Below are 25,971 nucleotides of genomic sequence, written 5' to 3'. Positions count from 1 at the left end.
GAGGCAACTACTTGCCCCACTTGACCTATTCCCGTTCCCTTTTTCTAAAGGAAAAAGAAGAGTACTATGTTATGAGTACCTGTTATTCAAAAATAGAGCAAGATATTTGCTGGTTTTATGTACTCTAATTCGTTACGAATTAGAATTGAAAAGGCTCTCAAGAAGGAGTGAATTATATTTTTTGTTTACTTTTTTTCTCCCAAGTCTAAGTAGGAGAATTGTTGATACACATTGTTATAGGCCATGGGTCGAATATCATCTTGCATTTAAATGAATGAATGGGGTTATGCAGCTCCAGTTCTTTGATGTTATTTCTTAGCAATAATATTTTGACACTTCGCGGTTTCTACTCACAAACAAGTCCATCGTTTTGTAAAGCAATTACCAATTTAATTTATGAAATATAAATTGTTTTGAATAATTAAGAAATATTTATTATACACTAATTGTTGTTCATTTCTTGGATATCAACATCATCAAAACACAACAAATAAATCTCTATCAAAGAATTAATAAATTAAATGTTACCTGATGCACAATGTAGCTGTTAAAAGTAATTTAAGAAACTTTAGTTTACGTAATACATTGACGGTGAATATGCTATATAACCGTGCAGCAATATTTTTGTGTTTAGAAGCAACCATTTTAGCAACTGGTCGAATCATTCCTTTACTTCAAATTAATAATCCTGCTTGTATTGCTGAAAATCTTAGAGTGAGAGTATATAAAATATTACTTTCGAAAAAAAAGATCCATACAACAAATTCTTTTATAGGTAACAGAGCGTTACATCTGTGATCTCAACGGTAACGTTATTTGCATTGGTGGATGGTCTGATCCAACAAAGTTTTGTAGTGTTCCCACTTGTGAATTAAATGGAAGGGATTGCATTAATGGTAATTGCGTCCTTCCCAATGTTTGCGTATGTGACGTCGGATGGGATGGACCTAATTGTGAAGTTTGCATTCCTCTTGGAGGGTGCAAACATGGTCGTTGTAATCGGCCCATGGAATGTAATTGTATTCCAGGATGGACTGGAGGCCAATGTAATAAACCTGAGTGTGATGGTTGTGTAAATGGCCGTTGCTATGAACCAAAGAAATGCATGTAAGAAATCTCATTCCTAAACATAGATTATTAAAAAAATGAAGGAATTTTCAGACCCTATGAAGTTCCGCCCTTGATCCCCCTTCAATAACTTAAAAAGTACTTTTATATTCTTTTTTAAAAGAATATATCAAATAACTATAAAATCCACTCGGTGGAATGTAAACCTACGCCTATGGTGATTTTTCCTAGACTTTTTCCTTCTAATTGGGGAAAAAAATTGGATTTTTTGTTATATAAAGCATCTTTGTCAGACATACATAAGGACACCAAAGTTATAGTAGATTATGCATTTTTAATAAACATGTTGTGAAGCCTTGAATTCTCATAATTATTGACCTCTTTCTGTGACCATATATAATATTTGTACCAAGTTTGATCTAAATCAATCTGCAACTTCTGCTGTAATCCTGGTAACTAACAAACAAACGAGGCAAAAACATAACTTCCGTTCAACTTCGTTACAGAAGAAATTATTTGACTTTTGAGCAATTGATCCACAAAACTATTGTTAAATTCGAGAATTTTCCGAACTAGTCATAGTTTTTATTATAGATAATTAAAATTAACTTGAACTCAAGATTTGCAAAGAGAACTTAAAGAATTGATTCTTAGAAAGTTTTATCTTCTCAATTGGAGGATCGTTCTGCAGTAACTAAGAACAGCAATTAAAAATCGGTTTCCTCATTATCACAATTTTAAAACTTTTGCGGAATCACCAATAAGTTAATAATCCTTAATAAGCTAATTATTAACAATTATCAGATATGTTGCCAAACAATGAAAAAAACCATTTTGGGGTATAAAAATACCGAAGTTTGGTTTATTCAACAATGGGGAACGTCACCTATTTGATGGGATTTTTAAAACAATTTCAAACAAAACTTTAAATTTTTACTACCATTATGAAATAAAAATAAGACTTTTTGGGATAATAAGGCTTGTTTTATTACTTTATGAAAAGGGGAAATTATGTTGCTGCAGCCAAGCTTAATAGGAATTCAAGTTTAGACCATCATTCAATCGGGCTTGCTAGAATTTTCAGTCTGATGAACTGTACCGACTGCTGGGCAGGACAGGCAGATTTAACATAACACGCAACCACTCATAATCTATGACAGGGGTAGGTAACTTTTGAGACATGGAGTGCCAACTACAACATTTCTAATGAATGAGTGTGCCTCTATCTACAATTGTGGTAAAAATACACACAAACTACGGGAATATGTTCTAATTTGTACGTGCCAGTGAACATGCCTCCGCATGCCAGCAGTGGCATGCGTATCATAAGTTGCCGACCCCTGGTCTATGACGTCAATATTAAAAGTGTGGTGGAAGTCAAACACCAGTCGTACACGCGTAATGGTATAACCTTGCATTTCTATTAACCTTGGCTGCAGGCAGTCTGTAGTATTAATTAATGAAATTTATATATAGTATCACTCAAAAGGACAGTCATAAACTATTCCAGACTCTTTTTTCTTATAACGATGGATGTATTAAAAAGGAGACATTACCTTACATATTATGTGGAAATTCTCGAAAACTCAAATTCGACTGAACTCTAAAATTTTAACTCGAATACAACCTAAAAACAGTTTGAAAATAATTATATATTTTTCGTATATGCATTTTTAGTTGCGACTTTGGATGGACAGGAACTCAGTGCAGCGAGTGCAAAACTCTACGTAATTGTAAAAATGGTAGATGTGTAACCCATCCTTTTCAATGTGAATGCTATGATGGATGGCAAGGAATAGACTGCTCCAAACCCATTTGTCGTGTCCCCTGTCATCCCGTGAATGGATATTGTGATCAACCGGGAGAGTGTATTTGCCACAATGGATGGAGTGGAAGAGAATGTGAAGAGTGTGTTTCATATCCTGGATGCAATGGGACCTGTGTTAATAATGTTCCATGGACATGTTCAGATAGTGATACTCCTGTGCCTGGAAATCCTGTTTATGAATGGACTACTTGGAATCAATGGTCAACTTGTAGTAAATCATGTGGCGATACTGGTATTCAAAGGAGGGAGAGGTTATGTATTCCATATTCACAAGGGTTAACTAGCCACTGCAATGGAGAAAAATTTCAGACCAAAAAGTGTTTTATGAAAAATTGTCGAATGGGTGAGGAAATTTTAATGATGTTTCTAACATGCTTAGACAGGTTTTTGATTGTGGGCTCCTCCCTGCATATATTCTCTTTAAAATTTAATTATACGTTGAGAAGACATGATTTAAGAAAGGGCATACAAATATTAAAAAGGACTGACCTATTTTTTTTAAAATACATACCATATTATTTATAAAAGTCATTCGATTAAATATGCATACTAACTTTTTAAAAAAGACCAATTTAAAAGTTTGATATTTTGGTAATAAAAAAAGGGCCTGCACCTTTATCTTTGTCCCAGGCCTCACTCACATTTAATCTGGCCCTCAACAGACTATTATTAAATTTATTCCCTCCTGGAATTTTACAAGATGGAAATTGGGAAATATGGACTTCATGGTCTCCTTGTAGTAAATCCTGTGGAACTGGATATAAAATAAGACAACGGACTTGCTCAAATCCAATCCCCAAATATGAAGGAACCCTTTGCAATGGATCTTCATCCGAAAAATCTGTATGCTTATCTTCACATTGCCCAGTAGGTAAGCAAATTATGTTGGGTACTAATTTGTTATATGAGGAAATATTATTGAATTTTTACATTAGATGGAAGATGGTCCCCATGGAAATCCTGGGGACTATGCAGTGTGTCTTGTGGAGAGGGTACAAGGTCTAGGTCTAGATCATGTGATTCTCCAACACCAACCCATGGAGGTAATACGTGCTTGGGGAAAAGTGGTCAAAGGAGTTCCTGTAATCAAAGAGAATGCACAATTTGTAGGCTTATAATATACTTATAACTATATGTGGTGCGCCAACATAAAAACAATCATGAACAGAAATTAAAAAACAACAGAAAATCCAAGTTAATTTTTTTACATCATATAAACATCCAGCCCAATATTTCATAGACAGTTATCGGTCAATTTTAGACTTTGTGTTCAAATTTGTTGGATAAGTTAAAGTATCCAAGAATTTTAGCTTTAGTTTAGAACCTATATTTGCCCGGCGTCTCCCGGGATATTAAGAAATCAAAATTAATTCTGAATTCTTCTGCTTCATATATAACACAAAATAAAGACCCTTAAATTTTAAGAATGATTCTCATTGCATGTTGATCACTTGCACACTTTTTTCTAAAGGAGATTATAAGGTTTAAAGAATAAAAATATTCAAGTCTTCTTCCATATTATTCTACAAAAATCCTTTGTCTTATTCTCTCTTTTTTTCTCTCAAGCTTATAATCTTTTTTTTTTTTTAAAGTTTGCAAATATACTTATGCAGCAAGAAAAATTCTTATAATTTTAAGGGCAAAAAAATGTTACCAGAACCATTTCTTAAGTCTTAAGAGCCTACATGAAAAATTTCAGCAAAATCCATTCATTAGTCTGGGCGAGATTGACAGATAAACACACCCACACACTGACATTGTATTTAATACATAGATGATTTAATTTGGCCTCGATATGATTTTTAATAAAATCTATCAATTTATCATTTTTTAAATTGTGATCTTCAATTTTTGCTACTTTCAGTACAATTTTCAGCGACTCTAGAGAATTAATGATAATAATTTGTTAATATAAATTGACGATAATTATTTGTCGAAGAATACAAATCTACTAAAGACTCAAATTTTAGAAATATCATTCTAGCTCGTTTTTGTGTTAACAGACCACATATATAAATAATCAGTTTTTGAATTTATTGTGTTTCTGACATTTAAAAAAGATGCACAATGGTCTAATTGGAGTAATTGGACTCAATGTAGTAAAACTTGTGGACAAGGTCAACAACACAGAATAAGAGAATGTTCAAAGTGTCTTTTTGGAGGCTGGACCAATATTAGTAATCCAACTATAGAGCAGGAGAGTATTCCTTGTTGGGAACAACTCGAATGTGTCATAGGTAAAAAAAAAAAAAAGATTCGCTTATAAATGTAAAAAGGTAAAAAACTACTGCATAGATGGACAATGGTCAACATGGAGTTCTTGGTCTCAATGTACAACAAGTTGTGGAAGGGGTTTCAAAACCCAACAAAGGCAATGTAATGACCCAACTCCAAAATTTGGAGGACAAAGGTGTTATGGCAGTTCAATTAATAGAGTAAAATGCAACAGTAATGTGGATTGCACAATTGGTATTTGAATAATCATGTTTTACTATCAATCTATGTATAGTCAAACCTGTTTCAGTGGTCAGACAGAGGAAACTGAAAAACTGATCTCTGAGTGCAGGTTACCTCTTAAACCAGGTTTCATATTAAGTAGCAATTCTAAATTTGAAAACCAGATATAGTTACTTTGTGCAGTGACACACTTGAAACAGGTGTTTGGTATACCAGGTTTGACTGTTTATAATATATCGATTTATTCCTCCTATTTGGCCCAATTGTAGATGGAAAATGGAATACTTGGAATCCATGGTCGACTTGTTCTACCATATGTAGTGGAGGATACCAGAATAGAGAAAGAGCTTGTTCCCCTCCTCGATTCGGAGGGAAACCATGCAATGGACGCTCAGTCCAGAAAAGACAATGCAATAACATTTTATGTTCCGTTGGTAATATACCAATTAAATAGCAATTAAATTTAAGAACTATTTTAAAGGGACTTTAGATGGAAAATGGTCTCTTTGGAGAAAATGGTCTTCTTGTTCAAAAACGTGTAAAGGTGGAAAAAGAAGTAGGCGTAGAGTATGTTCAATGGATAATAATGGAGGCAAATCATGCTCTGGATCTAAGATTGAAGTAAGTTTTTGCAACAAAGGAAAAAAATGCCATATTTGTAAGTACAATATCGAAAGATGTGGAAAATGTCGATATTCCAGTGAGCATAAAAACTGCAAAACCTAAAAGAATTTCATTAAAAGTATGGTAAGGCAGAAAAATAACACATCAGCTGCAGACTTGTACCAATTCGCACTTTTCTGATCAATTTCCGTTCAGTCGCTCATTCAGTAATTTATTTCCGTTCATTAACTCAAATTAAACAAAACGAAGCCCAACTTTTCACTTTTCATCCAAATTTAATTGGCCAAAAATACAACTTTTGTCTCAGCAAATGTCACTTTTGAGGTACCATAGATTACGTAAATTTATCATTTTTCCATTTGATATATTTATTTTTTCTTGACACAAGATTACCTTGCTAAAGCAAAAATCAAAACTATATTTTTTTTTTGTCATTTGTCGATTTTCTACTTCTTTTCCCCTAATCAGTATTTTGAATATTGATTGGTTGAATTATAACACCATGCAATAGGATTTTCACCTGCAGGCTCAAACTCACATTTATTATTGCTATTTAAGCCGTAGAACACGATTTGTTTCAATTTTTTCAAGGAATATTATTGTACTCTATATTTACGCAACCTAACTAGCTTATTTTATTAAATTTCTTAATAAATATCAAAAACTAAATTGAGAAAAAAATCAATCAAAATCGACCATTTTTCAAGGTATTTAAAAAAATGGAAATATAAATATATTGCTCGAAAGTTAGAATTGGACTCGGAGTAGATTTTAGGATCGACATCGGAGTAATTCCTGGCTAATATGTCCTGGCAATATAAGGAGTGGGATTCGTTTTTATTTTCCTTCCTTTCATGGCTGCTACCAGCTAATTTTTTAAAACGTCATGACAGCTAAGCTCCTCTCCTCCCAAATATTCTTCAAATTGTCAGGATTTTCGCATTAATTTTTTGACACATTTAACATGTTTTATGGTTCCATGGTTATAGAATTACATGCAGTCCTATATAGTGTTAAAGAGTAATTCATGATACCCTCAACAACCTTGGTGGTCAAAAAACTATTTTCGTAGCCAGCTTATTTTTGAAAAAAATTGAACACGTAGTCTTGGTTTAGTCCTTGGTTTAGCTTTCTTCCTGGAGTAATATATATTTTTTTCCAGAAAAGTAACAAAAGGGTGAAAAAATAATCGCCATTTCCGTAAATAGTTCATTTTTTTGCTATTAAAGCGCTCGAGCGATCAAAAATGAAAGAAAAGCAAAGACAGTACTATTTTCCACTAAATCCCCAGGCTTAATGTAACAACAGAGATCATTACAGTATAAAGCGCTCTCTTACCTGGTAATACGTTTGAATTTCCAAAATAGAAATCAATAAGGAATTAAAGAGAGTAAAAATCTTGCAAGTTACCAACATATACATTTTTATTAATGTTTACACTCGTTAGGATTTCCACCTTCTTCACATCGATATCACAAAAAGATATAGATAGAATAATCATTTATTTGTAGTTGGCTATTGGTCGCGATGGACTCGGTGGAGTGAATGTAGTAATACATGTGGAAATGGAAGTCGTACAAGGAATAGGTAAATACACATATGAATCAAACCTATTATGTTAAAAAAAAAGATAAGAACAAATAAATGCTGATATGAATATTTCCTTTAGAATTTGTATTACCAATCGATGTGCTGGACAAAAATTGCAACGGAGCTCATGTAATGAAGCCTCTTGTTCAGTCCGTGAGTAAAATTTTAAAGTATTATAAATAATTCACTTTACTTATTTAGAAAAATAAAAAAATGAGTTACATTTCATCCAATCCCAAATCCACCTTCCTCTGGTAGTATTAGAAAATCTGTACACCATTTCTCACACTAAGAAGGGGAATTTTCAATTTTGTTATTTTTTTAAATAACGATAATCTGGGGCGTGAACACTATTATATATTTATAAATTATTGTTATTATTATTTTTTTTTTTTTTTTTTTTTTTTGGGAGTTTGGTTTTGGAATTTTTTAGAAAAAATAAATTAAATTAATTTTATTGAAAAAAAATTATTACGGTTATTCTCAGAAAGTTATATTTTTTGGAAAACATTTTGAAAAATTACATTAAATTTTCTTCTAAAAAACAAAAATTCCTTATTTATTATTATTATTATTTTTTTTTTTTTTGGGGGGTTGATATTATTTACAGAATTGTAAAAAAATGTTTTTATTCGCATGTAAATTCTTTTATGCTTACAATTTGAAAACATGATTGTTTAATTTTTGAGGAGAAAACATCTAAGTAAAAATTAAACTACGTTTACCATGAAAGATATTGATGGGCTTTATGCCACAGAAGGGTGCATGGGATACCTTCTGTATATTTCCTTGTACAAAAATTACTGCAAGTATTTATTGGTCCTTGTTGGACTCAGAGTAGAATTGATGATTACTGATGGGATGTGCTAAAGAGCGCGAGGAGAAGGCAGGAGTGAGACATATGTTACACCAGAATTAGGACCCTTGTTAATATCAGCTACCTGTTTTATGATTTTGGAGGAAAAAAATAAATTGCTGCTATATATTGCTTCCACATTTAAAATAGCATTAATGCAGGGAAAATAATATATTTAAATTCATATTTATTTATTTTATTATGCATTTTTAAATCAATTTAAACCAAAGATAGGCGATAATTCTTCTTTTAGAGTGAGATGTTAACGTAAACAAAACTGATGAAATAATGACCAAAAAGAAGAAAGACCACAGGCAACAACCATTTCTTTTTTTTTTCTGATCCCTGTACTTAGTTTTTTCTTTACACACATCCCCTGCTTAGTGATGATACACATCAGATTCATTCCTCCCAAGGCGAATAGAAATATAAGGTTATACCATAACGCGTTTACGACTGATGTTTTACTTCCACCACGCTTTTAATATTGACGTCATAGTGTATGAGTTCTTACGTGTTCTGTGAAAACATTTCATTCTTGCCCAGCAGTCTTTACCATACATTAAATTGAAAATTCTAGCAATATTGACGTAATAAACTATGAGTGGTTGCGTATTTTGTCAAAATCTGCCTGTCTTGCTCAGCTGTCGGTACAATATATCAGATTGGAAATTCTAGCAAGCCCGATTACATCATGGTCTACCTTGTATTTCAATTAACCTTGATTCCTCCCTATGTTTTTGCTAGATACGGATTGAAGTTTGTGTTTATTTCCTTCCTCCCCCTCCCATTACGGCTATCGTTGTTTAATAAATAAAGATGAGCTAAGGTTAATTGAAATACAAGGTTATACCATAACGCTTTTCCGACTAATGCTTGACTTTCACCACGCTTTTTAATATTGACATCAAAGAGTATAAATGTTTCTAAGAGTAGCTAAATATTGCTCTCCTTTACTGTTACTGTTATACTCTATCTGTCTGTCTTGCACAGCAGTCGGTACGGTTCATCAAATTGAAAATTCTAGCAAGACCCATTATATGACGCACTAACCTTCTATTGGAAGGAGTGTATTTTTCTTTTAGCCGTTTAATTCATTTTTATAATTTGACTCCCCCATGATTTCAAGCAGCTGACTCTACTTATTATAAACGCAAGGTATTTATATCAATCAAAGGCCTTCGTTTAGAACTCCTCTCATTTCATACTCAGTCATTGATACATATTTAAAAAAAAAATTCAATTTGATAATAATTGAATAATGCTCCATAAATTATAATTAACAGTTGGAAACAAGGAATATACCATTATATATTTTTTTCTATTTTTCCTTTCTTTCTTGACAGTCGAGGTTGAGGGTGAATAAAAAAGCTAGACGTCTATAAGGACTCTTTGATGTACTTAATAGCCACAGGGACGCCCTCTAACAATCAAAACCTGAGAGGATCTAAAATTTTAAATACTATGAGGAAATTGAATTTCCGACGCAAAATTCAAATTGCACCGACGCAACAATTACTTGCGATATAAACTAAATAAAAATACCTATTCAAATTGTTAGAGTTACTACGTCATTTTTCGGGTTTTTTTTTAACCATATAAACAAGGCATATGTTTTTTTTGTATAATTCTGATTGGAGCCCCCAGGATTTGTTTCCTACATAGTACACCCCAAAGTTGGAGAAACACTGGCTTAATAAATCATTTATGTATATTTAGATGGCAATTGGGGAAAATGGACTCAGTGGACTTATTGTACAGTTTCATGTGGGCGAGGAAGAAAGAGTAGATCCAGGTTTATTTATTGGAGTGTTAGACTCGAATATTTCCCATTAAAAATGTATTTATTTCCCCTTAGATTATGTAACAATCCAAGTCTGCAGAATGGTGGGAACCATTGCCAAGGCAGAGCCCTAGATTCAACTTTTTGTTCAAATGGATTGTGTTCCATAGCCGGTAAGTTATTATGAAAGAATGCAAAAGAAATTCATACATAAGCTCAAAGGCGTCTGCAGCTAAAGCCCCGCCAGCCCCCCCCCCCCAAAAAAAATTGCATTTTACGCAAAAATTTAATATGTAAATTTTTTTGTTAACAGTTATGGATTTTTGAATTTTTTTCCCGAAAATTTAATTTCTATAGAATAACTATGGATTAAAAAACACAAACAGTAATATTTGATTTTTTTCCCCCTAAAAATATAATTTCTTGAGAATAAGTATGGATTTTTGAATTGTTTTCCAAAAAAAATTAATTTGTAGTAAATAGCGGTAAATTTTTGATCTTTTTCACTAAAAATTTAACTTTTTGTGAATTACTGTGAAACCTTTAAAAAATTTCCTAAGTCCTAAGTGGATTTTTGAAAAAAAAAATGCAAAAAGTTTATATTTGAATTTAAATAATTTCTCGAATTTTTTAAACATAATTTTTTAATTCATTGGATATTTTTTCAAAAGAAAAATTCAAAAACCAAGCCCCCTTAAAAAATATGATCCTGGGGACGCCCTTTATGTAAGTTAGAGTCTTTAAATCTATGTTTTAGAGGGACACTGGGGAAATTGGAGCCATTGGAGCAATTGCTCACCCTCATGTGGAAAAGGGGTTCAAAGGAGAAAAAGGTAATGATTAATTAACTAAAAATATGCAAATGTTCTTAATATAAATGCTTTTAGACAATGTATAAGTCATCGTCCAAACAACAACAGTAAACTCTGCGTTGGATCAAGAAATCAATCACGAAATTGTGAATCTAATAATTGTCCTATCGGTTGATATTGCTTATTGTTGGTAAGAGTCAACCACAATAATAATTATTTGTTATTATAGATTATGGTTTCTCTGAATGGACACAATGGTCCAAGTGCTCAGTAGACTGTATAGGTGACCGAGGAAACAATGTTCGAAACAGATTTTGTAGTACATCAAAACTTCAATTCGGTGGTCGTAACTGTAAAGGAAGTCGTAAAGAAAAAAGACTGTGCACGGGCATATTTCCCAAACAAGTTACGGATCCTACAGCAAAATGTTTTCACAGTGAGAAATCAATTAAACAGTGATTGAAAGTACAGTAGAACCCCGGTTAATTTGTTTTGGAATGAGTATCGAGCAGTAATAACTGAAAATAAAAAACAAGCACAAGGTTACCCTGTTAACAACACCAAACTAGCGCCATGCCACCAAATCACGAAATGTTTTTTTGTTTAAAAAAGTCACGTGAGTCGGGTCAGATTCTTTAGATTTGTTCGTGACTAGGGGCAGAGCTGACCTTAACTATACAAGCTCTTCACGAGACGGATTGCATTTTGCACGAATCCTAATCTTAAATATAATAACTGAGGCCAGGGTTGTCTGTAGGATTATATTTATATATATTTAAGGGGGGGGGAAGGCTTGGTTTTTTAATTTCTTTGTAAAAAAAATATTTTATTATGATATTTCTTTCTTCCATAACCTCTCCAGACCCCTTCCCCCCACTGCAGACGCCCCTGGAGGCCATGGGTGATTTTATTGTGAGGGAGGCCCAGGGAAAAAATAAATATGAGGAGCTCTTTTCTTTTGAAAATAAGAGTTTAATTTATAATCTTTTCTTTTTAAATAAAATGTCCGCCTTATTCAGAGAAGAAACTTCGAATAATTTATTTTTAACAAATAAATTTCTCCTTTTTGTCAAGTTACTATATTTTAGAAAATAATTTTATTCTTAATCGACTTTTTATATAGTATAAAATTCCTTTTTACCTATTGGAAATGCCTAAGGCCAGCTCTACTCGGAAATATAGTTTTTCACCTTTTTGCGTCGAAAATGTAGATTACCGAGGCGGCCAATTCCTGTGGTTCTACTGTATATATGTATGTACATCCAGTCCTAATTTGTATTTTTTAACTTTGTTTTAGTCGGAGTCTAAGATCTCTACATTCTTTGGGAATAGTGTTTTTAAATTACTCACCAAACTTGACGTGAATTGTATTTTAACAATTAAAATATTATCATTTTTTAGTCGTTTAAGGACATTAAGTTCTAAATTTGATAACTTATTCTAGGGAAATCTTGCGTAATCAATTGATAAAATGTGTACAACTTATTTTTTAAATCCAAGAAAACTGACATATCCTCGAAGTAAAAAATAGTTATGTTCAGAAGAAGTATGCGTGCTACTTAAGAGGCTTCAAGGAACAAAGAATTAATTATTTTAAAATAAAAAATATCTTGGAACATCAAGATTTGAAAAACCACTATCATATTCTTTTTCATTTTATAAAAAAATCAAAATATTAGACAGATTTTCAAAATATTATTTAAAGATTATTAATCATTGCTGAAGCAGTTTAAAATCAATGAAGTAGAGCTAACTAATTACTAGGCAAGGATGATCCATTAATAGTACTAATGAGATAAATTCAAATTACAATCCCATTCTAAAATATGTTATAAGCAAGTGATTTAATTTCTTTTAATGATGTACAACTTGTAAAATATTAATAAGTACCCAACCCCTAACCAGCACAAAGTATTTTTAGTTTGAGTGACAGGGGCGTCCGCAAGATTATGTTTTGGAAATGGGCTGGGTTTTCGGTTTTTTTGTAAAGAAATCCAAAAATTAAGTTTTTTTTTGTTCCCCATGAAATGAGATTTTGTCCTAAAAAATCAAATATTAAATTTTTGGAAAAAAATAAAAAATCCTTAATTTGGGTGCTATAGCCCCTCCACCCCACCTCCTGGGGCGTTATGTACCACTTGTAAAATATTCTTTAAAAATCTCAAGCCCCCTTGTAGTGGCTCCAAGTACACCATGAGGGTACCCTCATTTGAGAACAACTGGTCTATAGTGATCACTTTCAACAGATATGTCGGCTCTCAAAGTTACCATATTTTCTAAAACATTTTCTCGAGGTGTATTTTTACGCTCACCGCAATTTCGACAATTCTACCATCCTTAGTTATAGCTAAATCCATTTTATGGAAATATTGTTTGCATCAACTGTCCTCATTAATGTATAGAGTTGTACAAATTATGACATTAGATGACCTCAATACTTTTTTTAGTTCCAGCAGTGTTTTTATTTTCCCAAAACTGTTATCAATAATATTTTATTCTTGAAGAAAGAAGATCAAGATATAAATTAATCTCTTGTGCGTAAATGACAAAGAGCAACACTGAAGATTTGTTGAGGAGTTAAAGGTGTTAATGTTTGTTGAACTCAGAGTAGAATTGAGGATACATTATTCATGCCTCAAGTGTGGATTTTTTTTGATTTATTTCATCTTCTAGCAACTTGTATCTAATTTAATGTAACGTAATGTTAGTTAAGCTGCTCTCCTTGAAAAAATTCTTCAAATTGACAGGATCCGTTGGTTTTCCGTTTTTTTTTTAGCATACAGGCAGGTGTTATATATATAGTAAATTATATAAAGTGAGTCGATAAGAGATTTCCTTGATTTTGTTTACAGGCTATTTTGATGACGTCACAAACTAGCCAATTTAGAAGGAACTTCTATAAAACGAATTATATTAATACATAATATAGTTTTTTATTTTCTCAACACTATTAGTGTAAATTATTTAGAATAAAAATAAAAGTTGTTTTAATGAAAAATAGGTCAGAATTTTTTCTGACTTTTCAAATGAATATATCTAGAACCTCTGGAAGAAGGCATAACTCTTAGAATAATATGAGTTAACACTTAACACTAGTCAGAAACACTGAACTTGTCTCCGTGGTAACGTCATCAAAAAATTATCAGCTAACGTCAACTACACTGTGTTGCAACTTTCTTATCGGCACACCATACATATATATTGTCACCTTGGATTTTTGTTTGGGAGAGAGCAGTGCTGCAACTACTGGCGTCACTTGTGCCCCTCTACCTAAATGAAATATCTATATTAACATGATTAAAAATTTAATTCCACTAAAACTGTAGAACTATGAGCTCATTCTAAATGATAATGCTCAAAATTCATTTATTTTTAAATGTGCTTCCAGACCTATAATGACTACAGAGGGGTGTAATAATAATAAAATACATAAATATTAAAAAAAAAAAAAAAAATAGTCTTTACTAAACATTAAATTTTTGTCTTTCACAAAAAAAAAAAAAAAATAATAATAAAGATTCAAAATTAAATAAATAAAAATGTAATCTCTAGCTAGTCAACCCAAAAAGAAAAATCTTAGTCACGGCCCTGGCTCTTTCTTGAATATATGCTGTGATGAAAATGGTGTGTATTTTAGGCATAATAAAAATAAGAAACCAAAAATCAACATGGTAATCTCGAAAATTTGAAGGATGTTTTGGAGATCATTTGATTAGATTCACTACAATCAGCTGTGAAGAGGAGGAAAAGGAATAAATAAGGACATTGGGAAGAATTACTCGGATGTCGATCCTCAATTCTACTCTGAGTACAACAAGGACTTACAATTATAACTCCTCAATAATTCCACAAGGGGTTTTCTCGCTCCGTCTTTTATGAGCACACTCAAAGGTTTTATCAGGTTTTGAATGTTGTATAAAAGGAAGTTTACTACTCAGGAGTTAATAAAAATTACAGAAGCTGAGGGAAAGAAAATTCATCTTCATCTAGATTACCAATTCCCAATAAAACGGATGAGCTAAAAAATACCCCGGATTTCCATCAGTCAATATAGAGCATTTTCCCTGAGGTCACAGATTGCATTGTAATTGAGGGAAGTGTCATCTTTGGGGCTCCAAATTGATAATTTTACAATATAAATTTTCACATTTCCAATAAGCCTTCATAAAACTCCATCAAATGGCTTTATGAATAAAAAAGAGCCAACACTTGCACTAAATACTACATGATGCTAATAATTAACTCTGATATTATAATCTAATCAGAACAATATGCACTCTAAATCCCTAAATTTGCCTAGATTTGTACAATTTATTTTTCAATCAATTACGGACGAGAAACTTGAAATGATTAGAAGTAAATAGCTTATTAATTCAATTTTATAGATGAATTTTTATCTTGTGCAGTTTGACAGGTGGTTTCTAAGGTGGATCAAAAACTATTGAGACCACTATCCAGTGCAGGGGTCAGCAAACAACGGCCTGGAGGCAGATAAGGCCTACGATGTAAGTTCATCCATTCCACCGACTGTATTTGAATTTGATTGATAAAACGGATGAAACACGAAACTTTGTGATAAAATTTCCATTTGAATATTATGTTTAGAATACTAGAAGTTCCTGTGTCTTAAATTTATTATTGTTGTAGTGTATTTTATGCGTATTATCTTGTAAACAACTATAGAGTACTTGTGTCCTGTTCCATACATTTCTAGTAATATATATTCAATGTACAACTACACGTAGAACCTACAGGAGAAGATTAATTTCCTCCATCTTTATTTGGGTATCCCACAATTATGCAACTTTCTCATTCTTTCTTCTTCGGATCCCTTTTTCTTCACCCTTCATTATGGTTACTGAAAAAAAGAAAAATTGACGTCGAGTGTCGTGTTTTCAATGAAAAGTGGAGAGTAAAGTAATTCCTTATAGAAAGTTAGTTGCGTAATATGCGGCGAAAGTGTTGCAATTTTGAATTAATACAATCTTCGGTGTCACTATGAGACATAACATTATCAACATATCTAAAGTTTTCGAGAAAGTTACGCTATGAGAAATATGAGTCCATGAAATGTGGTTTAGAAACTCAAAGAATCTAATTCACGAGAAATTCTGGAAATGGATATGTCACTCTTACAAGTTACAAAATAGTGTATAACAAGGTATATAGAATAGAAGGTATGTTCTTCAGAACTTTCCAGGCGTATCAAGGGAGTTTGCCGACTGGTACAACTGATGACGTCATTATAATGTGAAATTGCGATTGACCATTGAGAAAAAAGGGTAAAATGAATTATTTTTTTCCCAAACTTTCTTCACTAGGTGTGTACAGATTATCAAATTATATTGGAATAGCCTAATTGTTGCTCAATGCCATTATAGAATAAATATCCTTATTAAAACCTTCAAATTATAATATTAATTAATGTCATATTTTTTATATAATAAATTTTATTCAATAACTAAAGAAACTCTTTTTCAGAAGGTTTTATATGATTTTTAATTTAATAAACAAACATTTTCGTAAAACTATAAATTATGTGACAACTTTCTGAATTTTCCTGCGATTTCCGTAGTTTTTTAAAACATTAATTTTTACATGTAACTCCTTAATTCTTATGAATGTCCTTAATTGAGCAACCTTTTTAATGACGTAAAGAGGAAAGTGGGGAGTTGACGTTTGAAATACAGATATAAAAGATTGAATAACTTGAGGCTGGCCTGATATTTCCGGACAATTAAAGGTTTATAAGATCGTTTCAAACTTTCTTATTTGTTTAGAAAGTACTCTGTTGGCTTAGTTAGGCCTCAACTTGACAAGGTTGATATCCATGGAATATAATAGAAATCTGTACTTCGGTACTCCAAAGAGGAGGAAAATGATGATGTTTCATATTCAAAATCTAAGTGCAAAGCTAGTTTATTTCCTAAAAAAAACATCCCCATATTCCTCCTCATTAATCCTTGACTCGTATGTCTCGGGTTCCAGATCATTCACGAGAAATCTAAGTAAATTATTTGACTCAATAGTTTCCATTCAAACTGCTGAAGATTTCATATTGATTTTGTCGGCCTGATCAAGAATGACTAATCCTAGTCTATTGATACAGTCCACACTGGTCGGGGGTTGTCGTTAGCAACTCCAAGGGCCCTTAAACGTATTAAGAGGTTTCCTAAGCAGTTCTGCTTTAATATAGATGTTACTACATATTTTATGTTAAATTTTTCTTTCAAATCTTGAAACATGTTATTTAAAGATGAAATAGAAATTAAAATCCCTTGCTGGAAGGGCATTAGCATCCGTCCTTTCCCAATCGATCTCATATTCTTGATCATTTATTTCATCTTTTCAAGGACCTCCTTTTGCTCATTGAACTGGATCCCAAATCCACAAGAGTTTTTCTTAGTATCAAAATGCTTTTGACCGTTAAAGACATCGAAACATGAGTCTATAATTTCAATAAGCTGAGATCGTGACTTGTTTTCTGCAAATAAATACTTGAATGCTGAGGCTGTTGTATGGCTTAACATTTGTGTTGCCAAACAAAACGCTGTCTTTGACTACAGTGACACTCCAAGTGGAGATCTTTAATCTTGTGCACAATTTATAATTCCTGGCAACATCTAGTCATCAATTGAAGAAAATCTTCTTTTTTTATCGTGGATCCATAAGGTAGAAGGTACCCTTTATCTAGGAATGGTTTCTTATAAGTTTAATCAAATGAAGTACATCATGGAAGAAATATATTTTTTCTTATGTATTAGAAGGATTCCAAAAATTTGGAGAATTTTCATTAATACCAAGTGCACTTCGTAATTTGATATTTAACGGACCCATATCTGAAACAACTGTCACAACAGATATTCTTCTTATTTCCATCTCTTTTATTAGGTCATATACATTTTTGATAGACATGGGAACGTCAAAGTCAAAATATGCTGGCATTTTCCATGGATCACAAAGTCCACGTAACATTGCCACCTGAACCTTCATGTTCGGGCCAAATAGTTGACTGAAAGAGTGTGAATAATCGGTGCTTCGTTTGATGTTCATTTCATCGAAAGATAAAACTCCCAGATATTTCAATAGATCATTCGTTTTGGAAAACTCTGTAAAAATACGTTTCATAATTATTTGTTTATTAATTTTAATAATCTGTTCAATTTACATTCCACTTTTTCTGTAAAATATCAAGAAGTTTGTGTTAAACTCCAATGGACATTTTAACTTTGAAAGCCACTTTCTTAAAGTTGACAACACGGGCAAAGGGAGAAAACAATTTTTTTGAAGATAGTTATAGGCTTTTCCCCTTGAGAGGGACCTTAAAATCAATGATCTTTGAATGTCTTCTTCTGTCTATTTTTTGTCAATGTGTCTCCTCTACGACAAGCCTTGATACATTTATCTGGTAGATTTTGTAGCTTCGGAAACCTGTGATATGAATACCCTTGATCTGAGTCCATATAAGGAAATACGTCACATTTATTTGAACTTTTTTTTGTAATATTCCATTTCGAAAAAACAACAATGCACCTAATCCCTTTTTTTGAGTTCATAATATTTTGATACTGTCCATTTTGGGGGCCTAAACAACCAAGTTTTATGATAATTACACCTTTTTTTCTTAAATATTAGGGAAATTAGTGTACTACTGGATATCAAAATGGGGGGGGGATGTTAAAATCAAATACAATTTTAGCCCAACTTTTTGGATACATAATGATTTTTATGCGCTCTGAAAAAAACAAAAAAAAAAAATAATTTATATTTTCACACATGAATACGTATTCTTTAAATATTTTTTCAAAGTAATAAAAAGAAACTCGCGAATGTCGAGATCATTAATGCATTTTTGTGCTTAAAACAATCGTTATATAACATTTTAAGTTTATATGTACAGTTTTAAGGTCACAAAAAAGGTCACCTTTTCTAAATTTTTATTTTAGCGTGTGAACTAGGGTATCCAATTTTTAGCATAACCTATTAATTCGATTTTCTGTTCTATTATAACAAAAAATTATGTTTTTAAAGTTTCAGTCTTCAGAGGGTGTTTGTTTACTTCTTTAGCCATTTTGGAAATTACTTTTTTTTAACGATCCTTATTACTCAAAGTATCCGAAGTATTTCTTGGCTACAATTATATTCTTAAAAAATACTTGAAAAAAGGAACTTTAATGACACATTTTAAATTCAACAACATAACTTTAAAATTGAAACTTACGAAGTTCAACAACACTACTTTAAAATTGAAACTTCTGAATCCCTTTGCGAATAGAGAATGTCGTTAAAAAAGTCAGTTTTCTAAATGACTATATAAGTAAAAAATCTTCTTTTTTTTCAGAGTGCTTAAAAAAATCATTTTGCAACTGAAAAGTTGGGCTAAAGTTGAATTTGCTCATTTCAAGAATTAACCCCCCAAAAAAAAAAAAAAAAATCCAAATGGATGAACAAATAGTAGGACAATATACTACTATTATCATATTATATAGGTGTGTCGGTTAGCGTCTGCATTCTGATTGGCTGAGCTGAGTGACGTCACATATGTTGTATTCACTCAAAAATTAAAATAATTATAATTAATATAACAGCGTGAATTGAGAATTTATCAAGGTTGTAGATGATTTCAATCTCTTCAATGTAATGGTCTTGTCAAGGGATCTCGACACTTAAGGCGAGATCCCATGAACAAGTGTTTCACTCGGTGCAATGTGCAGGTACCTCTTCATATCAAGGCGACTTGTGGCTACTGACTTCTGATCTCGTTAATAATTTTCCATTTACATAAATTCCTTCAGATCTTCCACGAATCATCGTATACTTCTACATATAAGAACTAAGGAGTTCCATAAAATTATTAAAAGTCAACTCTGCTTCATCTCCTACTCTAAGAAAACTATTCCATTAAAAAGAGTCCTTGAGTGTCCTGGATGTATATAACGCAGAAAATACTCATCCCTATCATATTTATATCAATTCCATTTATAAGTTGGACTTCATGATATACGGTCTACACGGATAATTATATAAGCTGGGCATTCAAGCTCACGTCTGATTGCTTTATTACTAATGAGTGACTTCACATTGAAAATAAGTGGAACATGATTCTTGACTGGTAAAGATAATTTGCTTCTCTTTTCTCGATATTTTAGTCTGCAAAACATATTATACTCTCCTATTACATATAAATAGTTACTCGCAAGATACTTAAAGACAAGGGTAGGTCAGAGACGCTATTTTCATAATTTTTTTATTGATAAACAAGCCCGATTCTGTGACGTCATATAGATAAAATATCTAAATCTTATAAACATAAACAATCATCTTGACTTATATAATTTCTCATGGCAAATTTCACTCTTTGATTATAATATTAAATATACAAACATAATAAATAGTAAAGTATACATTGTGATAATGAGTCCCTCAAACTTATCAAAAAATATCCTGGAGACTGAAGATATAATTCATGATTCTAAATCTGATCAATTTACGGAAAGACTTAAATACTCCACAAAATCTTATGCCATCCTTAATTGTCCAAATCCAATTGATACTTCCTACAATTTATTCCCATCCAATCATTACCTTAGACAGACTTGGATTGATTTGTGCGAATTGAAAAAGTCGTTTAAACCAAAGACATCAAGAATTTGTGGCAAGCATTTTATTGATGATAATTTTACTTATTTTAAGTTTATTTCTCTGATGGCTTATAAGTTTCTGCGACAGAAAAAACTCATGTGTCTCCCTGCTCCCTCTAATATGAGGTAAAATTTATAATAACGTCTCGACGCAATGAGGATTCGCTAGAAAATTTGTTTCGGAAGCTTCCTGGTCTTCTTAAGAACACTCTTTGGGTCCTCAAACACGGTTAATAATAATTATAATTATTAATAATATCAATAGTCAATAGGTGTAAGAGATATATCCTAATATCAAATATGTGCAATAGTTTGCTAAATTGTGATATTTACCCGTGTTTGAGGAACCAAAAAGGGTTCCTAAGAAGATCAAGAAGCTTCGTCGGGTAGATATGACGTCAAGTTGATAAATAAAAGCGCTTCATAGCTGGCTATATTATGATTTATTCAGCTATGGAGCGCTTTTATTTATCGACTTGACGTCATATCTGCCTGGCGAGGTTAAAAAAATGATGACTGACCTACCTTGTCTCTAAGGTTATTCGGAGCTGTTAAGTGATTATGTGTTTTACAAAATATATAACACACCTCTACTTCGATATAATGATCGTTTTTTATTATAAAACTATGCCTAATATTAAGATAATGGTGTATATCCCCTATCCAAAGAAAATTGAATAATATTCACAAATGCTTAGATGCAGTTGTTCAAACTTACAACTAATAGTAATAGTTGTCTACCGTATTATATTCATAAACGTAGATAGATGCTCACCTATTTTTTTATTTTTCATACCTAAAAGGGTACAGTATGAAAATAAAATATAATTCCCGCTTTATATAGTGCCAGGCCGAGTTTGCAAGTAGAAAATTTTACATTTTGAGTTAGATTCCTTGTAATCTTAGAGTAAAATACAAGTACGGGCTAGCGATTTCCACACATATGTGACATCACTAAAATAGGATGCTTACTTCTGTCAAATTATAAAAGTCTTGAATAACACACCTTTATAATACTGTAAATTGACTACACCTCATTTTTAATTTTGAAGACTATCTTGAGATGGCTTATTTTCCAGCAAATGCTACAATTTAACGAAGCAATTGATTGAAAAAAAAATTAAATTGGATGAAATATTAAGAATTTGTCTACATTAAAATAAAATAAAGGGAATTGATGACGTTCGACACTTCTCCCTAATCTTGCTTCATGTATTTCAATTTCACATATATGGTATTGTGATCATCGAACCGGGCCAATCCAAATCAATTAGGCGCAGTATGCAAAATATTAGCCAATAATATGTATATTCAATATTAAACTGTTACACAGAGGTGAATATATTAATTGCCTTAGACATTCATGACAATGGAAAATATAAGATTGAACTATGTACAAAAAGAAAACTGTAGATAAGTGTAAGAAAATAAAAATACTACAACTGCACGAATATAAGTATAGTTTAAACCGTTGATCCGCACTTATTATTTTCATATTAAGAAATTCAGTTATTATCAGGTCGGGTTGAAGCTGAAAATATAGGCAAATTATTCGGGACGGCTCACACGGCAAATACCCATCTCCCGCCCACCCCAAAATCTTGCATTAATATATCTAACAATAAACAATAATAATAAAAACTGAACCCACCTGTCAGGAGAGGTTAACACTATATACAAACTAACTAAGAACACTGTGGGTTTATCAGAGATAAACTCACAGGAGGAATTAAAAACCTTTTGAAAAAATTAGCAAGTCAATTAAAACCAATCAGAGACCTCTACAAAAAAATTCAGCCAGAAAATAATAGTAAAAATGAAATCCGAATTGGCCTGACAATTAAAGATCGACCAGACCTTAGTTTTATGGGTGCAACTTGGCCCACCATAATTTTGGAAAAATTAACCTCGGCCCGAAAGTTGGGCTAAGTTCGGGGTCACATTTTTTTTTCTCTTCACATTCATTATGGTACCCCTGAATGAACGGCACACTTTCCATTTGACTATATTGTCTATGTCACGGGTCAAACTTTCCATTAAATTAGGTAACTCAGAAAAAATTTTTCTCGGTTAAGCTATTTTTTAAAGGAGGGAGTCTGTAAAAGAAAAATTGGAGGTTGCCTTGAATAAAAGTACTGCCTCTGAGGATATGAGGATATTAAAAAAAAAACAATTCGAAGAAATTGGACACCATTTTATCAAATTTGTGAGTATCATTTTAAAACACCTACTATTGCCTGATTTGCTTTTAGTAAGCTATGCCCTTGAGGCTTATTTTTATGTATTACGTAACAAAAAGGGTTTTTTTATATTAATGAGTATTTTTTTAGAATGGACTTTTTATACAAGATAAACCTAAAATGAAAAAATAAAAATTCAAAAATGAACGGCGAACGGAAAGTTTTTACAAAATGAACGATTGAACGGAAAATAGTGAACGGGTACAAGCCTGGTAGTGACTGATGTGTACTTTAATCTTTTAGAGCGCCCACTAATAAAAACAAACAAAATTCATTTTAACATACCAGCGTATATATTTAATTCAAATCTTAGCATATACTAAAAATGCACATAAATTATTATATAAAAAAGAGACCATCAGCAAAAGCTTGTTGTATATGCACACGCCTAGTAATATTTCATTACTAAGATTAAATTGTTATTGCTTAGATCAAAATATGTTTATTAAATACATTATGGTGCACTATATACAGTGTACCCGGCGACTCCTTTTCATACATTCAGACAGACAAAAAGAAAAATATTGCTTTATTAATATTATTAATAAAGATATGACCCTAAAATGCATTCAAAATACGTTATTACATCCTTATACAATATTATTTTCGTGTTGTAGATAAAATTAACAATTATGATGGAAAGAGTATGATTTTTTTATTTAACTATCCTATTATTCTAATACCTAATCAATCAAAACAAAAAATTCTACAAATCTAGCCATTTTTAGTGATTTTCATTACATATCTCTTTGATTTACGTCAAATATCACCATTTATCATTGGTATCAAGTAGTTTTCAATGTAAGTGTTAACTCTTTTTTTTTATTCATTATGTCATTTGATGAAGTTGATTCAACATTTATTGGAAATTTGTGCATTTTATGTAGTAAAATATCAACTTTAATCCCCGAAGAAGACTTCACCTACAATTATGACGCAATTTATGACGTCAGTGAAAATGCTCTATATGTACGTACGTTGCCTCAGCTGCTTCAAATCCTAAATACAAAAATAAATCAAAACAGCTGAAAGAAAAATACGATGTTTATTACTAAGAATGAGTCGCGTAGCCGAATGATCCGTAGACTGGACTTCTTTAACTTAACTATTAATCAATAAGTACTAATTTACTAACTAATGAGCCAAAGCATTGGAGCGTGTCCCGTTTGTGATACAAGTGATCCAGGATGGGGAAAAAAGGATTTAAAGCGACATATTTTGCTTAAGCATCCTTCCACTCATTTATGTATGTTCTGTTTGGATGACAAGGGATGGTCAGATGTCTTTCCATCTCAAGGCGCTTACAACGAACACTATAGAAATATTCATACTGGGATCATTGAGAACAATGCAAAAAGACGAAAAGAGTCCAATAAAAGGCAGAAAGTCATTCAATGTTTCAAATGCACTCTTATTTTTATGGAGGTTAGTATTTAGTATAGGGAGAGATTTACATATTTTTTATTCAAAATTATAATCTATTGGTATGTTCATCCCTTTCTCCTTAAAAGGTTCATGAACGAGAAAGGCACATGTTTACAGTTCACAACTTCGATCAATGTAAACTATGCTTTCTGATGGGTCCTTCTAGTCATATCCGATTTCATATTGTGGAATGTCATAGTGACAAATTGTGTTATCTGTGTTGCGGAAATAGTCCTATTTTTGAAAGTTCTCAAAATCTTTTAAGTCATCTACAAAAATGTCACGAAATTATCATAAATAACCTTGATGCCAATCTTTCATGTATAGAATGCAGCTCCTCTGAAGGTACAATGATTAAAATATTGAATAAAGTCCTCACATTCTTAATCTCACATATTTGTTCGCAGTAAGTGATTTCAAGTCACATCTGATATCTAAGCACAAAGTCACTCTACCCTTGGAATTACGTCAAATGCGTAAACGAGCTCCAAATCGTAAGCAACAATTAGATGATTTTTCTATTAGAGAAGTCACGGGTCTGAAGAACGAGAATGGTTCAGATTGTTTTGCCTTTTCCGTATTACAGCTATTAACTCGCACGGATTTGTTTGAGAGATTGTCATCACTGAGCTACTCAAATAAGTGTAGCAAGCATAGTTTTGAAACGTGCCAAGCGGCTCCATGTATTATCCTCAACTTCTTAATCTCGTATTTAAAGAAACGTACTTTTTTCCCGAATAATTTGATAAATAATTATTATAGTTTTGGGCTATACTCACTTCCAGTTGACGTGGGAGATTTTTTTAAGGCTAGTTTTGGGCTCATTTAACACTGAAAAAAGACAGAGAAATTGTCCATAAGTATTTAGTTTATAATAAAATCATTATAAAATTATAATGATTACGATTATTTTACAGCTATCCTTTATCTGAAAGACAAATTGAAGCAGAGCGATCCTCTAATAAGGCATTCCAATTATCTCTTGAGTCCAAGTTTGAATGCAAGTCCTGTTTCAGATACTCAGTTACGAAAACAAAGGAGTATGTTATACGACTAGATGGATCTGAGACTCCTAAGGGTACATTCCAAGATTTTCTAAAGAACTATCTTTTTACTCAAAGATGTGTTTGTGGAGTCAGTAATACAGTTACGCCAGCATTGATGAATAATGATATCAAGTATTTGTTTGTGGAAATTGATCGCTCTATTAAAGTTCAAAGAGACAAAAAGGATTTAAATCTATACTCTCTCAATTTAGACAAGGAATTTCGAGATGGACGGAATTTGTTTTTGGGTGATTTTTTTGAAGTTTTTGGTACAATTAGTTATCTAATAAATGAAGATATTGGAGGGGGTCACTACAATACGAATTTATTTTCACCAAAACGGTGGGCAGAATCTTCTATGATTACTGTTCATGAAGCACTGGTGAAGGAATCTATAATGAAGCCAGATTTTGATACTGATGTTGTTATAGTAGCTTTAAAAAGGATCAAATCGACTGAACAAGTCAATGCATCTTAATGGAAGTATTATCGCATTTACAGATTATGATAAATAAGTAATGTCCCGTGCATTTAAGTATTATTCACGAATAAAGACTATTTTATATATATTCATTTTTTGAGCATACCCAATTTCCAATAT

General features: G+C 32.0%; 2 protein-coding genes across 5 annotated transcripts; both read left to right on the top strand.

Moving 5' to 3' along the window:
- The first annotated feature begins 539 nt into the window (after positions 1 to 539).
- LOC121120730 (SCO-spondin) lies at positions 540 to 12,654 on the top strand. Of its 3 annotated transcripts, none has more exons than XM_040715586.2 (17): positions 540 to 714; positions 776 to 1,107; positions 2,746 to 3,239; positions 3,597 to 3,767; positions 3,832 to 4,002; positions 4,957 to 5,133; positions 5,192 to 5,365; positions 5,623 to 5,787; positions 5,844 to 6,011; positions 7,489 to 7,564; positions 7,647 to 7,720; positions 10,143 to 10,218; positions 10,282 to 10,379; positions 10,964 to 11,039; positions 11,094 to 11,188; positions 11,248 to 11,423; positions 12,316 to 12,654. In XM_040715586.2, exons 1-17 carry the CDS (start codon positions 598 to 600, stop codon positions 12,460 to 12,462), a joined length of 2,787 nt encoding a protein of 928 aa, XP_040571520.1. In that variant the 5' UTR covers positions 540 to 597; the 3' UTR covers positions 12,463 to 12,654. The 3 variants fall into 3 exon arrangements, with proteins under 3 accessions (XP_040571520.1, XP_040571519.1, XP_071745490.1); XM_040715585.2 differs by having other exon boundaries at positions 5,835 to 6,011; XM_071889389.1 differs by having other exon boundaries at positions 540 to 720; positions 5,835 to 6,011; positions 11,248 to 11,454; positions 12,316 to 12,432.
- Positions 12,655 to 22,706: 10,052 nt separating this feature from the next.
- LOC121119843 (uncharacterized) lies at positions 22,707 to 25,943 on the top strand. Of its 2 annotated transcripts, XM_040714647.2 has the most exons (6): positions 22,707 to 22,865; positions 22,990 to 24,324; positions 24,411 to 24,669; positions 24,732 to 25,032; positions 25,087 to 25,184; positions 25,242 to 25,943. In XM_040714647.2, exons 2-5 carry the CDS (start codon positions 24,037 to 24,039, stop codon positions 25,151 to 25,153), a joined length of 915 nt encoding a protein of 304 aa, XP_040570581.1. In that variant the 5' UTR covers positions 22,707 to 22,865; positions 22,990 to 24,036; the 3' UTR covers positions 25,154 to 25,184; positions 25,242 to 25,943. The 2 variants fall into 2 exon arrangements, with proteins under 2 accessions (XP_040570581.1, XP_040570580.1); XM_040714646.2 differs by having other exon boundaries at positions 22,789 to 22,865; positions 24,732 to 25,184.
- Positions 25,944 to 25,971: the final 28 nt, after the last annotated feature.

Source organism: Lepeophtheirus salmonis, chromosome 6, assembly GCF_016086655.4.
Source record: "Lepeophtheirus salmonis chromosome 6, UVic_Lsal_1.4, whole genome shotgun sequence".
NCBI lineage: Eukaryota > Metazoa > Arthropoda > Copepoda > Siphonostomatoida > Caligidae > Lepeophtheirus > Lepeophtheirus salmonis.
This window is presented reverse-complemented; position numbering and strand designations above follow the sequence as displayed.

Coding starts and splice junctions, on each gene's coding strand:
- LOC121119843 (XM_040714646.2), top strand. CDS start 24,037: ATGAGCCAAAGCATTGGAGCGTGTCCCGTTTGTGATACAAGTGATCCA. Junction 24,325..24,410: donor GCACTCTTATTTTTATGGAG/GTTAGTATTTAG, acceptor TCTCCTTAAAAG/GTTCATGAACGAGAAAGGCA. Junction 24,670..24,731: donor AGAATGCAGCTCCTCTGAAG/GTACAATGATTA, acceptor ATTTGTTCGCAG/TAAGTGATTTCAAGTCACAT.
- LOC121120730 (XM_040715585.2), top strand. CDS start 598: ATGCTATATAACCGTGCAGCAATATTTTTGTGTTTAGAAGCAACCATT. Junction 1,108..2,745: donor TATGAACCAAAGAAATGCAT/GTAAGAAATCTC, acceptor ATGCATTTTTAG/TTGCGACTTTGGATGGACAG. Junction 10,380..10,963: donor TGGATTGTGTTCCATAGCCG/GTAAGTTATTAT, acceptor TCTATGTTTTAG/AGGGACACTGGGGAAATTGG.